This window comes from Anser brachyrhynchus (assembly GCF_964034855.1).
Source record: "Anser brachyrhynchus genome assembly, chromosome: 3".
NCBI classification, from domain to species: Eukaryota; Metazoa; Chordata; class Aves; order Anseriformes; family Anatidae; genus Anser; species Anser brachyrhynchus.
Genome location: NC_137696.1, coordinates 4,201,490 through 4,218,192, shown reverse-complemented (window position 1 = coordinate 4,218,192; position 16,703 = coordinate 4,201,490). Strand labels below are relative to the sequence as shown.

General features: G+C 39.1%; 1 protein-coding gene across 1 annotated transcript in view; it reads right to left on the bottom strand.

Moving 5' to 3' along the window:
* TASP1 (taspase 1) overlaps positions 1-14,477 on the bottom strand; it is an 83,760-nt gene extending 69,283 nt beyond the window's left edge. Inside the window, 4 exon segments of the mRNA XM_080587162.1 lie at positions 7,639-7,707; positions 9,315-9,382; positions 11,059-11,276; positions 13,794-14,477. Coding sequence (XP_080443288.1) covers positions 7,639-7,707; positions 9,315-9,382; positions 11,059-11,197 — 276 coding nt within the window. The 5' untranslated portion in view covers positions 11,198-11,276; positions 13,794-14,477.
* Between the last annotated feature and the right edge of the window lie 2,226 nt (positions 14,478-16,703).

The window sequence follows — 16,703 nt, the reverse complement described above, 5'->3', positions numbered from 1 at the left end:
AAGGACAGTCATTACCATGGTCTGGAAGTTTACTGAATAACAAAGGTATATTTCACATAAAGCATGGAACAACCTTTAATAAACTACCTAATTAAAAACTAACTCATCTTTTATTAGAGTTTTCTGTAGTTTTTGAAAACTTAAGTTTGTCGAACAAGAAGTGTCGCATGCTAGATTTAAAAGTACGAATTGTTGCCTACACGTTCCCTCGGAGCATCACCATGATTTTAAAATCACAAAGCTTTAAAGTGGCATAGTCCAGAAGTCTCACTGTCAGGTCAACATAACCCCCACTTTCCATATGCAGGCACAAAACTGAGTACAAGATGAAGAAAGAAAACAGGCCAGAACGTTCAAACAATAACATTTTAGAGATGCTGCATGCTTTCAGAGTTTTATATCTGTTTTTATTACAATAGCAGAACAACCTCACGTAAGAAATAAAACGGTTGTCTAGACCGTATGTAAATATATCATAGAAATTAGATGGCCATAATGTTACAAATACACGTAATATATGCAGAATCAAGAAACACATCTATTGGAAACAAAGTTCTGTCTTAAATGTTAAGAGAATTGGCTCTTTTTTGCACACGCTAGTTTGCAATGAATGCAAGGAAACTAAAGAGGGAGAACAGAAATGAAAAACAACTTTGCAGCAAGTCAGAACTCTTGTTAACTTCCAAATGAACAGTAATGAGTAAATACAAAACCTGTTTTGCAAGGTACTGATTCTAATTTACAGAGATAAGGTATTTAGCACATTAATATTGGAAACAGTTATCAAAATGCAGTCTCACTGGAGTTTTATGCTTAAAGGTAACAGTGGAGAATCATTAATACATGATCAGCGTATAATCATTAAACAGACAGTAATATCTCCGTCGTGTTAATTCTACACCACTCATCTTTATTGTCTGTTTTTCTTCTGCATCCAAGAAGTAGCACAAGATTTTATCCCATCCCATTTTATCTCATGCCGTAACAGATCTTCAAATTCATTGTGTACGTTCATTGTGTTGTTCATTTTGACAGATATGCATCACAGAAAAGAAGTAAAGTGGGAGAGAAGTTGAAACACTTGCAGCTTGGCACACAGTGAATAACCTTCCCTAGAAAGGGGGAAAGGTGGAAGGCTACCAAGATGATGGTCTTGGAAAGGGGGAAGATTGCCGAGCAGGAGCGGGCTTAGCCAACTGTATTGCTCGCCAGACTGCAACTATGAAGAAAATTAAGCCAGTGAAGTTTTAGAACAAAAGGAGCAGCGAAGTGACAGAAGGAATCTGAATGCAAACAGTGAAAAATTCTTGGAGGACAAAGGAAAAACAGGAATGCATTAGGATGAACTGTGCTTACTCCTAGAGCTCTCCAAGTTCCTTGCTCTCGGGTAATTGGAGCACGGAGATCTGCAAGTCTGGAGACTAATTTCTAAGGCTCTGTTCCAAAAACATTTGCTCAGTACATTATACTCAAAAACATTAGCAAAGAGCAAGAATTTTGTGTTCTATAGATCTGTTACAGCCACAAAGCAAAGACAGCTGTTACCTTAAAAGTGGATGTCACAGCCAAATAAGGGGAGCAGGGAGGACCTATCTGAAGAGAAATCCTGGTTACTCTGTCTAGAATCCTCCTGCCTGCAAGATACAAAGCTCCCTACTATCTGATACACGTAATAATTTAGAGAGTTTAAGGGGAAAAAAAAAAACAGGCTACATAGTAGCACTAGTTCGGTTTATTTCTAAAAATCAAGAAGTGCTTTGGAATAACACCTTCCCTGCACAACATCGAGGATGCACCAAGAAATGACTTATCGAGAGGATCTCAAGACAAAGCGAATGCCACCTGTTTCTCCCCTCTGAATACTACAAAATATTTATGAGAATGTCACATAGTATGTGATAAATAGGGTATCTAAACCAACAAAACAGAAGGTGCCTCTGATGGCACAACTCTTTCATTTCAGAACTACGGAGTCTTACCAGTACGCTCATTCACAACCTGAGCGACTTCTCCAGTGAAAAAGAAATGAAGAGCAAATTCCAAGGGCCTGCTCAGAATTTCTGTGGAGCTTTACAATTAGACTGCACTCAGTTAAGATGCAGTCTCAGAATTGCCAAGAGAAAGGTGGTCTCTGTAACTTCACAAACCTAAAAGCTGATCTGATAACAGCTTTAGACAGCGCAGGAACTGGGTGTGAACAGCACGGAATCTCTGACACCTACCGGAGTGTCTTTGAGATGAGATGAGATATAAAGCCTTTGAAATGAGGCAGGGAAAAACCTTTACAACAAATGGAAACAGATATTCACACCTACATCTATGAATAGACAAGGACGTGAAATACCACACATTAATACATCTCTTTTTGAAACACATGAATCTCTGCAAAGTCTGCCCAAAAGATATCAAGACTGATAAACAAATTTTGGAATACAATCTAGGAAAATTAAGAAGTGTTTTAAAATGAAAATGCACAGCCTTTGAGGAATGTGGAAACATTATTAAAACAGAAGTGTGCATGCTTTCAAAAGGCAAAAAATAAACTGAGCTACTCCAGAACTGCAAGAACTGATTCCCCAAGCTGTACCCATCTTGGGGGAGGGAGGGAAAGAAGGAAAAGAAAGTTGTAACAGTAGGTATATTCAGGTATTTACTTGTATTTAAAAAACACAAGCAGAGATCAGCCTTTGTATCTCTAAGCAGTCAGAAAAAGATCAGATAAACAAGCAAAACAGCACGAGCTTTGGAAGCTAACAGCAAGCCCTACCACTACACAAAAGTAAAAAATGCGAGAAAAGACAAACAAGTGTCTATTCAAAGCATTTTAATAAAACAAAAGCTTTCGAATTTGTGAAAAATACTAGACTACAGCAATTACACCATCACTGAAGTATCTCTAACTTGAAACTGTAGTAAAGAGATAATACAAAGCTTTAAGATGTGGAACAATAATTTAATTTTCAAAAGTTAGCCCATCTTGGGTTAACCCCATACCAAGGGTATCATTTTCATTTGTAGACTCCTTTTCATTTCAAGATGTATTTGAAAATGTTCTGGCAGCAATCACAGGCATGCTGAAGTTTCCAGCTGCGGTCAAAGTTGGAACGCTTGAAGATGTTACTCAACTCTAATAGTCCAGAATTACATCTAGGCAAATAGTTAAAATGTTCTATTTTGACATGTATTAAAGAGGATTCCATTCATCTTTTCTACAGTTTAGGCCAAGGTTTATTTGCAACTTTTAAAAGGATTTCAAAGTCTACAGCCATTTCTTTCTACACACTGCAATTTTAAAATTCATTTTTCTGTGGGAATTCAGTGACAAGAAGTAATAGTCTACAAGGATGAGTCAGGTCCCTTTCAACTAAGTCAGCTAAAATGTTTTTAAAGAACACTTTTGTCATAGATTACCATTAGTCACTCTGCTGCAAAACATCACAGCAATGCTTTTAACTAGAATTAACAACTTCCAGTTCATTATCCATTTAAAGTTCATCTATGGTGACTGCCTTACCACAACAGTGCTGCCGGCATCGTGCTTTCAGCTTTATAAAGATATCCTTGGGACTAAGATTCTGTATTCCAAAATCTTATTTACTATAAAATTAATAAATCATGTTTAAAAACCAACCACAATTCAACAAGGAGTAAACTACTTCACTGCAAAATTTTGCTTTGCGTTCTTTGAATTGAGGCTACAAAACAAGCAAAGTAAATAGAGGAATTTTAGTAGCAAGGAGATCAAAAGCAAAATGTGACATCCACTTCCCCATCAATCACATTAATTTCGAATTTAAATGATGTCCATAAATAATATTCCACAGAAGTCAAATTAAAGAAACAAGCAATGTACACATCGTATTAACTTAGACTACACATAGAGAAATTTTAATATCTTCATCGTCCTTTACAACAAACTTATGCTCTTGTCTCTGATATTTGAGCAGTAGACCCTCTGAATTGCTCTATACTCTAAGCTTGAAATTGCACATCACTTCTCCAGCCAGCCATAAATTCAATCAGCATGTGGTTTTGTTGAAAACTGCACGTTTCATAAGGAAAAAAAAAAAAAAAGCTGCCCAAATCCTTTTGTTTTTCAAGGCAAGTTCAGACTTCCTATGGTGGCTGATACTAAGATCGCAAAAATAAGTGATTCTGGGCTCATGTCTTTGTAGAAGAATACAGTGTAAATGACGACTTTTATGAAGCACCTTGTCCATATCCATTCTATTACCAAAAGCTGAAGGAAGTAACCTGTTCATTTGTTTCTCTGCAATGACAGAGTTCACAAACTGGAAAACGTAACTGCCTTTAATCAACTTAGGAAATACAGCTGATGCTTATGAAGACCAGTGAAGTTATTTCAACAGTATTGTGGTCAGGTGTTGTTGTTTTGTAAAAGTAATCTACCTTTTCTCAAAAAACTATTAGCATTATATCTTAATCTATCCACTATTTCATTTGAGATTCAAAGTCCAACAAAAAAAGGCTGTTCATTCTCCATTTGGAGCCTGCAAAAATAAAACAAAAAACAGACAGCATACCACAAGCAAACTGTCAGCTTGCTCATAAAAGATCAAGAGCAAGTCTTGCGCCTCAACAAGTCTTTGAAGTGATGCCTCTTGGATTAGCTGAAATTCTGTGTAATAGGAGTTGTGTAATTGAGTGGAACTGAGGGGAAAAAAAATTAATCTTTTGTGACACTTCCATGAAAAGATTTGTGTGTCTTGCAAAGACTACAGATTTTTGGAATACAGCATTAAAAACTCTACAGAACTGTAAAAGAGATTAAATATTTCAGATAAACTCACTGTAATGTGTTCTCCAGCAACCAAAATATAAAGAAGCTTGAAACAGTATTCCACGATGGAATCTGTTATCATGTAATACAAAATTTTGTTGTTCTTTACCTTAATCTGTATTGCAGTGGCAGATGCAAACAAACAAAACTGTTTTTATACAGATTTTTTACTATGTACCTCCCAATTCGAAATGCTAAAGTACTTGATGAAAATGTCAATATTTTTTCTGCATAAAAAAGAGTAGTGATAGCTCACAAGAGAGACAGTCAACACACAAACCTACATTTTTACCTAAAAATTTTTATAATGAAAGAGAAAATTTACTCTGTTTGCTTTGTTGGTTTGCCACATGCAGTTTCTGTTTTCCAGACAGGAATAGGAAAAGAATTGGAAATAAAACAGAAGACTCAGCTAGAGAAAAGACGGACATCTCTGGAGGTGGTGTTCACCATGAGATATGAGTAGACACAAACCTTCCAACATTTTCAAAGCTGACAGTCTAACACTTTGGAATTTCTCATACCAGTTCCAAAAAACTGCCACTGCAAAACACACCATTTTATGTTCTGAGTATACCTTTGATTCTTCCTAACTGCATAGCCATAAAGTTTAATTTAAAAGAAGCCCAAATCCCAAACCCAATATTCTTTATCACAATAAAAAAGAAAATGACACACAATTAAGAAGTTATATAGATCACTTAATGAGTAAATGAAAGCCAATAATTTTGTTGAGAACAACGGAAGAATAGCCTGAACAAAATAATATTTAATCTTAAAAACAGGAAAAAAGGAAAAAAAAAAAAAAACAGGTTTTGTACAACAGTACACATTAAAATACTACCTAATACAATTACAAAAACAGAAAGTAGAATGATTGCAGGCATCACCAGAGCAGTAGCAGGACAGAAAAGAAGAAAAAGGTTGCTGATCGGATTAATTCCCTAAATATGTTTTAATTTCATCTTAAAGCCATAACATCTTATAGATATCACTTCAGAATATTTAAATCTATTACAGCAAAAGATTTTCTTAGGGATATCAAAAACAGAAAATAATTACCCTGGGCACAGCTGCAAGGAGATACATAGCTTTTAAGTTAAGCTTCTTAAAATATGTTTTCTTCTACTTAGTTCAGGAACACAATAAAAATCACAACACAAAATATGAAATTTTTCTTCCACCAAGGAGGGAACTGAATCACAAAACAATCTTGTAGAAAAACAGAAGATTCAGTTAGCTTATAGATGTGCATCATAAATAATTCCTCTACAGAGAATTTATCTTTTATTCTCACCTAGATCTATTTTAATGTGTAAGATAGCACATGAAAGCATATTTGAACAGTTCAGTGGAGACCTGGAGTAGTGTTCAAAGTCAAGAAGTTCACCAAGTTAAAAGTGTGACTGAAGCTTCGGCACCTGGTCGGCATGCCTAACGCATATTGAAGTACATACTGCGTGCCTCACGCTGACCCTATCACTTATGTTAATTAATACTTTCTAAACATATGTGTGATCAAATCCACTGCTAATCCTCTCAAATCTGACAATAAATTCCCAAACCAGGACATTATTTTTACAGTTGAACACTCACATCACCTTCCCTTTTTCACTAATGAAGTTGGAGAGGATGAAACAATCACTGCCATGAGGGATATGTGAACCTGGGACAATCATTAATATTAAGCTTCCTCATTTATATCCCAGAAATTCTTTTAGCTTTACTCCCCTTTTCCTTATTTCATAGGGACCATTCACTAAAGTCAGATGCTGTAAAATCTCACCATTCCAAAAAGAGACTCTTCCAAATGCCTTACAAACAGCTGCTCATCTCCTTATAATTATTGATTCTTTGTATCTTAAATAAAAAATCAATTTTAAATAAAAGCATTACTTGTCCTACTCTTCTATACACAGCTCGTCATAAAAATCAGAAAAAAAAGATAATTTTACAAAAAGCTGTATTTCGCCAAACAGCCTGCTTCTAGTCTCCTATCCTATCGGACAGAGATCATAGAGGAAAAAAAGTAAAAATATAAGAAAAAAAGCCTTCATGATTTACATTAGTTCAAGTGCATAGCTCAAGTATGATGTGGAACAAATGAGAACTTAAAATTCCTACTTCATTTTCTAATAGTCGTTTAATTGGACAGAGACAAGCAACCTTAGATTTATACAATCACTTTTGCAATGTTATCCTGAAGAACTGAAAAAGGTATGAATAACACAATCCAGGAAAGCACATCAGAGACAGTTACATCAATATAATTGCTACCTGAGAGCATTAATACAGTTACTAAGGACTAACTACATCTAAATTCTTTGACTATAATTTGAAGAAACTAAACATAACTGTGAGAGATATTAATGAGAAAAAAAAAAAATTAGAACTTATTCTAGAACGTCTAGTCAGCCAATGTTACCAGTAGCATGATTTTTCCCCACCTAAGAAGCAGAGCCAGTGCAGTCCACCTGTAAGTCAGAACTTCCCTAAAAAGGGTTAGATAAATCTTTAATCGTTTTTTTTTTAATTGTTAAAGACTATCTGATAAAACGTACCTGAGATAAAAACCAATTTGAACCAAGTACAGAACTTTTATTCACTTGGCAATTTTAGAAGTCTTTAAATACATTTATTCCAAAAAAGAATTAAAAGGCAAGATAAAATTAGTATAGCTTCCCTATCTGCACAGATAACTAACTTTAAGACACAAAAAGGGAAATCTCAGTAGATTTCCCATTTGAATTAGTACCTTCCCCCCTTGAATTAGTACCTTCCTACAGAAAAATGTGACAATGTACCTGAGATATACATTAGTAGTCAGAAATTCTTACCTCTAATTCTATAAGTGCTGCAGTCACTGCATCTGTTGCAAGAGCGCCAGCCTGTAGCTTTTCAATTGCCTGTAAAACAGAATTTTCAGTTGATGATTAGGAAATTCTAATATTTTATCGCTAAGCCCTACATTTTCCTAGTCCTGTACAAAAGAGAATCTTCACCAAATTACTTTAAGATGTAAGAAGACAGAAAAACAAGATACGCAGGAAATCACGGCCATGCACCATGTGAGGGCAGATCCGATGGCTTTTTACTCCTCAGACATTCCAACACTGCATTTAGTAGCAGATTCCTGCAAGCTCATATTTGTAGCAAAAAAAATTCTCATACCTGACTTCCTCAAACACAATGTTTCAGTCAAGAAGTTTCTAATTTCTTTCCAAGATTCAACAACAATCCCTAGTACCACACATGGTAATGATCATGAAATTGAACATTATCAACAAATGAACTCATCTAAAAGACAATGCATAAAAACATATCATATACGATAAAGTTATCTTCAGATTTTATATGCATGCACACACACAAAAAGAGTTCTAGAGCCTAACGCTGCATCTCAGATCCATACTGGGCCCTCAGGTAACCTCCAGAAAACAGCTATGGCTGCATCTTAAGCAGCAAGACAAACCCATGACTGTTTGCTCTTCATACAAATTATTTTTGTTGGCTACCTAGCTTAAGGAACCAAACAGAATCTCCAATTAGACAAATTCAACAGCAAACAACCTCTTTTCCACACATAATTAGCTGAAAAATTACTATCATCAGGGCTAATGTACAACTTTAATGAAGCTGGTGTTAGGTTTGGATGCTTTTTGAGGCTTCTCATTAAAAAATTAGATTTGTATTAGGATTGAGCAACAGAACTGTAAAGATGAAGTGTTAATTAATTATTAGATTCCAGCTCTGAAACACTTCCAAAAAGCCTGCCAGGCTCCTCAGCTCCATCTCCGTGAAGAAAGCAAAAGGCATTATGAATTTTGAAGATCAGTATTCCAGCTTCTTATTCAACACTTTGTGTACAAGACTTGCCAGCTCCAAAGCCAAGTTCTCAAGGTAGATAAAAATAATAAATATATATTTTTATATGTACTGCCATAGAAATGAAAATCGTGCCATTTCTTCCTTTCCAACTTTGGGAAGAGGATTTTTTTGGTTGGTTGGTTGTTTTTTTTTCATTGTTTCTACCTCTCCTCCTATTAAAAAGTTAAGAGCTATCAAGAAGAAAGGAATTCTAGAAATTCCTATATCTATGGAGTAATCTGGATGCTAGAGCTTAAATAAACTCCAAAAAGTGTGGATATTAATGAAAGAAAGATCCAGGCATCATGTTCAGCTCTGGTAATCCCAGAACCACAGAAGCAGTGCATGAAGCTGTAAGAATATCCTGTGAAGGCACTACTGCGAGCTTACCTGTTTGTTCTCCACCATTCCTTTGATGTCTTTTATTTGCCACCACCGAAATAGCAAAGTTTCTGCACCTTGGGGCCAAGCACTGTAGTGACTCTGTACAGCCATCACGTTAACTGTTGCTGCTCCATTTTTTCCTCTAGCAACACATACGTTCTGAGTAGCTAAACCACAATATGCCTATTTATAGCAAAGGGACAGTGCTCCCTGTATACTTCTTACATACCCAGTACAAGACTGTGGGGATGGTAAGACATACCTTCTGGCAAGCTCTTTTGCACACATGCTTATACTCTTTAGCTTTGGATTCAGAATGATAACCTGCACCTACAATTAGACAAAAGAAAAAGAGATTATACTACTTATCAAACTACTGTCTATACTTCAAAGCAAGAATTATGACATGGGCAAACAGAAGGTGTCTGGATTACATTAGCATTTCTTTTTTGTATCCGTGGTTGACAACTTTATGCCATTCAAATACACTTATAGAGTACAGAGCACACAGGTGTAAATCTCAGTGTCATATAATCCGTTCCTATAAACACTCTAGAAGCAACTCCAGTTTTGTTCATTCTTGGAGGATTTCCAGCACTGCTATTTTATTTAACCTCCATTCATGTGGGGAAAAAAAAAAAAAAAAGTCAACTCCAATTTTTTAAGTCAAACTCCAATTTTCCTTTTCCTCATGACTTGTACGTTGGCCAATTACTATTTTGTTTATTTTCTCATATTTATGCTACACTTTTAGAGCTCATTACTCCAGTTTTAGAACCAGAAGATGTCCCTGAAATAAGGATCACTTTTTTCGACTTTTTCTCATTTTCAGTCTTTATGCCTATCCTGCTACACCTACCCATTTTGCCCTGGTTTTAGCCACTGTCCCCTATTTCCATACCTGAGAAATTTATCAGTGTCCACTATTTGACTCAATACAGTACCAGAAAAACAGCAGACAAGATTAGCACACTGACCTTTAGTTTCCATTTTTTTTTTAACTTGACAAACATGTTTGTATTGATTTCAACTTCCCTTTCCTCACCTTTAGTAATGCCAGCCTTGATAAACTCTAATAAAATCAGTTTTAACACTTCTAACAATGAAAAAAAGGACTTTTAAATAGCAAAATAACCCAGCAAAGAGCAACGTATTGATCATTTCAATCTGCTCTTTAAATAAAATACCAGGGTCTTCCAATATCAACCCAGAATAAGCACCATGGAGACTTTTTGGTTTTTGCCTGAAGGATTTCAGCAGCTAAAAACAAACATATAGCCAGATGTAAACGTTATTCATATTTTCAAGACTAACAGTATTTAAGAAGGAACCTATTAAAAATTATTTATGAACAAGAGACACATAGTACATCATTTTTATATCACATCTGAGTAGAAGACCTCTGTTACATGTGGAAAGAATAAATAACAATTCACTTTAAAAAGAACACAATAAAAAAATAGACTTGGAGAAAACCTTCAAAGTGTAAAAAGAGTCAAATACTGCAACACATTGCCTAAGGTTTCAGAAAGTCTTAACTAGACATGCTTAAGGACAAGCTAGACAAAAAATTGTCGGTAATCGAAGAGCTCTATTTGATCCTTCTGTACGGTAAAGAAACAGACTGAAATAGACCTCTCTCACATTTTGTAGGGTTCCCTATCAGCAGATGTAACTGAAGAATTTGATGTTTTATAACTGTGAAATTTAAGGATTTTTTTGACAAAGAGCAAATGCATATATTTATATATATAAATATGTATATACACACACAAACCGTTCAGAACACCAAAAATTACATTTTTAGTACCAGCTCCCAAGATTCTCCAGCCAATGCAACTTCCAAACAAACTCTCCACTCACACATTTACATCCAAAGTTCACATCATTTCATTAAATGTGTTTCATTAACATACTAGCAGACCAAAGCCAATATAAAACTTCAGTTGATATTTAGTCTGTATACGCACTATTTCCATTCCAGCTGTTATGTTTCCGCACCTTACCTGCGTGAACAAGCACAAATCCCACTCGTTTCCCTCTTTGGGTTTGCTTTGTTTCGGGCTCTTTGACCACCACTTTTACAGCTGTAACCTGAGATGATTTGGAAGGTAATACTTCTATCGAACTTATCCCCTTTTCCATGATCGTACGTTAGGATCACCATCTTCTACTGGAAAAGAGCATGCTTCCATTCAAAAATAAATTCTGGAGAGGAATCATCCTAAAATCAAATCACATGCAAATGTTAGATACTGATTTCCAAGAGGCATATTTCATATATATCAACATCAGAAAGAATTTTTGGAAGACAGGTTTGAAACAAGGCGAGAACACCTGTTGAAAGGAGCGCTTCTAAGTTCTGCCTCTTGCCTAGCTAGCAGTATTAACATGACTTAAGATAACCAACTCAGTTGGAAAAGTCCATGTTGGAAGTTGGAATCAGCCTTTAAGCTCCCCTTAAGAGACTTGAACCTAATAATCTTTCCAGTTGTTCTAGGGAACTGCTGATCAAAGGCTTGCACACGACTGAGAAAGCTGCTTTCCATGGTCTTCTTTTATTCAACATTACAACATATTTCTCCACCCAACATGCCTAACTAGTTTTAAATGCAATGATGCTTCACACTTCTTAAAAGTGACATCCCCTTCTCATGTGAAAAGTCCTAAGCATCATTATAACAACGCTAGCAAAAGCTAAAAGATGGTATGTACAGATATGTGCATAACCTCCTATCCTGAAATCACGTGCTGGCATCTGCCTGCATGATTTTGTGTTATTTTATATAGGTGATGTAGAAAACATACATTAACACAAATTCAAGTCTATCAGAAATTATTAACACATTCTCCACAGAATTGCAGCATATGAATAAAAACAATGCCTTATCTTTTTCTTTCTTTTGAAAGAAATAGCTGTTTAAGATCCTATAATGAACTCATTCCTAGTCTTCCATAGCCTTCTACGTCCTCCCCTTATTATTCTCCATTAATTTAAAGGGGAAAAAGAAAAAAGGAATATTTTTTTTAATTGCGAAGTATTTCTAAAAATAATGCCAAATAAGCCCAAGACAGTGAAGGAAAGTTTGCCTAGAGAAAAAGAACAGCTACCGTGATTATTAATGAACCACAATACGCTTAAGTCAAAGTCAAATAATTTAGTAAACCCATTCTTTTAGCTAGCTTTTGGATCTTAACCCTTAACATGTTTACAGAATTTGATGTTTATAGAAAGTTCATGGAAAAACCGACAGTATTTTCTAGAAAAGTAAAAGCTCCCAAATGGTAGTACAGAAAAATGTATTGTATTCCTCAAGAGTCAGAAAATAAATTTGCTGTATTTACTGCTTCTCTTATCTACAGACAAATAACGACACTATCATTCCTCTAGTTCAGCTGGTAAACTGAAAGCACATTCTACGTGTCGGATTAATTCAGGAAGCGAACAAGCATGTCGCTGTAATGTTTGGATGAAGACCTCTGATAACATATCAAGATATTCCAGTATGATGTCTAACACCCCTCCCACCTCTAAAGGGACTACTTGTAACCTAAAAACACTAGTAAGTGAATAGGGGATGTTTAATATGTAGGATTTAAACCACAAATTTTGCAAATGCTGTACAGCTCACTCCAGGAATTAAATATCACTCCGCTTAAACAGCCATAACAATGCAAATGTTGTTTGTCAACACTCTGCACTGGCATAGGACAAACTTACTGGTTTACCAAAGCCTTCTTTGCAATATTGAAAATTAGCACAGCTTTCTACGAAGCTACTTCTTTCCACTCATTTTCTCTTAGGTGCTAAATATGCATATTTATCTTCATATATTTCTAAACATATAATAATACAAATAATTATGTTTACTTATGTAAATATAAATACATATACTCATACAAAATTAATTACCTCAACAACATACAGATTCTACAAGGAGTAAAATAATTTATAAACTACATCCAACTGTAAGTCTCGTGTATAGACTTCAGAGCTCGAGTTAACGTCACAACCACCACAATTTACTTCCTTTTTTGCTAACAAGAAGCAAGGGAGCTCCAGCAGCCATTGGTACAGGAGGTGACCTGAAACAGTCTGTTTGCTACAAACTCCACTTTCCTGCATCTTACTGCAGCACACACCTAGAGGGGAACTACAAAGACTGAAGTAAAATGATAGAAGGGCAATTATGGAACACGTATTCTTGCAGAAATAGAAGAAAAATAGTACGGTGGTAGGAACAGTAATGAAGATGGGAGAGAAATGTTTTTTAAAAATAAAGATACAGATGCTATTTAAAGCCTAAATAATAGTATAGCTTCAGACTGAAAATCCCAATTAGGCGTTAACACGCACTTTGGTTTGAGGATGTGCTGATTTTTACAAGCAAGGCAGTTGCAGAGTTTGCACAGTAAGCTCAAAAGACAACGTATATTAAACTCATCTCATTAACATCCTTCTACATTAATTTTTGTCAAATCTCGTCCACTCCAAACCCTTCTTCAAGTATCATTCCCAAACTTGCTGCTTCCACTCTCTAAGCTCCAGTCGGAGCCTGCCTTTCCCTTTACGGCTGCCTTGAGAGATTGATCTGTTCCCTTTGCTGGCCTCTCGTACGCTCGATAGTCCCGACCTCACCCCCCCTCACTACAGAACTACGACGCACAGCTACAGACACGGTGGAGGCACGCGAAGAACGCAAACCGTGACAACCCTAACGAAGCAGTCCGAAGCACTTACTGCATTTAAAAAGCAACAAGCGCCGAAATCCGAGGCGGCTGCTCAGAAAAACAAAGTCACCGAGCGCGGGCGTCGCAGCCAGCGCGGGTGCCTGTCACACACACACAGCCCAGGGGCAGCCCGAGAGCCCAGAGGGGACGCGGGGCGCCCCCGGGGGAGGTGGAGCTCAGCTCCCTGCTCTGCGGGGCAGACGCCCGCAGGTACTGACACACACCGACGGCTACAGGCAGGTGAGGGGAGGAGGGGGCGCCCGTGGGGACGGCTCCGTCTCAGCCCTGGCCGCGTGAAAGGGGTCGTTTTGGGGAAGCTTTCCGTGCTTTGGGGCTTTTCATTTCCGGGCGCTTTTCGTGTTTTAGAGCTTTCCGTTTCTGACAGGGGCTGGGTAACGCAGGGCGGGAGGGCATTGGGCAGCAGAGCCCCGAGCGCAACGTGAGCCACGGGGAGCACGCAACGACCAACGAGGAGCCACAGAGACGCACGAAAAAAGGCAGAAAAGCAACTTTTATTGCGAAAAACCGCCAGGGAAACCCCCCCCCCACCCCGCCCTCCTGAGGGGCCGCCTCAGCGCTGCGGTCGCCATGGCAACGCCCTGCCGGGGGCGGGGCCTCCGCCCTTCGCGGGGGTGACGTCACCGGGGGGAGCTCCCCGCCCCGCCCCCCACCTCCCGGCAGCGCGCGGGCCCGCGCGGCCGTTAACGGCCGGCCGGGGGGCGCGGGGGGGGGGCGGGGCCGGGCGCCGAGCACTCACCCGCCGCCGCCGCCGCCGCCGGCCTCGCGCGCACCCGGAACCGCCCGGCCGCCCCGTTGCCTCGGTGAGGGTGAGGCGTCCCGCCCCCCCGCCGGCCTCCCATTGGGCGCGGCCGGCGACGCGACCGGAAGAGGCGTCGCGAGGGGAAGGGGGCGGCCGATTGGCGGGCGGGGAGGGGAAAGGCCCGCCCCGCTGAAGAGAAGGAGCCAATCGCGGCGCGGGCGCTGCTATGAAAGGGGCTCGGGGAGGGGCTGACGGAAAAACGGCGGCCGCGGAGGGGCTGGGGAGAGATTGTGGTGCCCGCGGCGCCGCCTGCGAGGAAATGGCGGCCAGGCTGGGCCCTACGGGCCGGAGGGGAAGGGGACAGCCTCGGGCTGGGCGTCCTCCAGCTGCTTTCTCCTCTCTCCTACCTCAGAGAGTCCCTTAAGCAAAAGCGAGCGTAAAACTAGACCTGCCTGTGAGGGATTTTGCATAGGGAGTGGGGTTGTGAGGTAACTGTTGCCTTCCTCGAAGTAAGAAGCATGAGCTCTGCTTTCTACCAAGGATAAAATAAAAGAGCACTTTTTTCCGTAGTAGGCATGTTGGATAATTCCCCATCACACTTGAGGCTGCCCAGAAGGACCTCATTCAAGAAAGAGTCATTTCATTCTCACAGCCTTTACTGTGACAGGAATATTCAGTTCCCCCTTGCTTCTACCCGTTTTGCTCTAAAGGAGACTCGGCACCTGTCCCGGCATCATTTTCTAAAAGTACCTTCCCAGGAACAAAGGCTGCCACACTGAAGTCCTATTTCCTTCATGTTTTTTCAGATGTTCATAACAGCCAGCTGCACACCACGTCCTTTATCCCACGCCATGTTCATTTATCCCCATTTATCGTATCTTAAAAAGAAGAGGTCCTGATCTTCTTTGTCATAGGACTGTGAATCTAGACTTGGGGAACTTCACTTAATTCCAACTAACAATCATGCAATTACTGATTCTGGTATTGAGAAACAAAGAAAACACTTTTAAAAAAAGGGGGGGGGGGGGCGGGGGAAATAACACTTTTCTCCCCTTTTCAACTTCACTCCAGACATCTCCCAACACTGTTGGTTATTCCTAAATTGCAAACGTATCAGGGATGTTACCACTCCACCACAGAGCTCCTCTTCCTACTGCTGTGGCTGTGTTATTCCTCCTTCTCAGCTTTTTCTACCCTTTCTTGTGCATGTTTTCATTGAGGCTCCACCGGTGGCACTGATGGGTTCAGGTTCATCTATGTTCTGTGTTGGGTCCATTGTAGAGATGGCTGTGTCCAGCACAGGGCAGCCCTGCAGCTCCATCCTCTCCCTGCTGCTACAAAAGCCTTACTAAAAATAGAAAGAAGAATGGAGATTAAAAATATATATATATCATGAACTCTTCCTTCCTGACTTGGCAACACTCCATCAGCTTCCATTGAGATCTTGGAAGAACTTGCATCTGGAGCCTCCTTTGCTCTCCTCTGGTTCTCCTTGCCTACATCCAGGCATCCTTCACTGATGCAAGTTTCTCTGACGTGGTTCCAGCATACTGCCTTGCCCTGAAGCACACCCCTGTACACAAGGATCCCCCACTCCCCAATTCCAATTTTTAATTTCAAATAGCTTTTATTCATTTACCAGTTTTCTGTTAAAGGAATGTACCACGCAAACAAAATCTTCCTTTTGTATTAACTTCCCAGATTCACTGATCAGTTAGAATACATTAGGACTCATTCTTCCTCACTATTTTCTGGGCCACATCACCAGCAGCTTATAAGGGGAAAAAAAAAAAAAAGAAGAAAAATAAAAGCCTTTTCAATAGCTATGCAGTAAAGATAGAAAGGTTCTTGTGACTTATTGCTGGAGGAAAATACTGTGAAGGACAGCTCTTCACCCAGCATTCGTCCTCTGCCAGGCTCTACGGTGTCTGTCCAGCACTTTGGATTTTGTTACATGTTCACTCTGCCAGTGTTTCTGCAGGGCTGACCACACTAGGTATTCCTACGTGCACGAGAAGTGAATTAGCTCTGTACTAATCCCCAATTCTACACTGTGAGAAAAGAAAGCAGAGGTAAAAAGACGCTATATGCTGACAGCACTCAGCTTGAACATAACACTTCTCACCTTTTCCTTTCCAGGACTCACTAATCACATAGTCA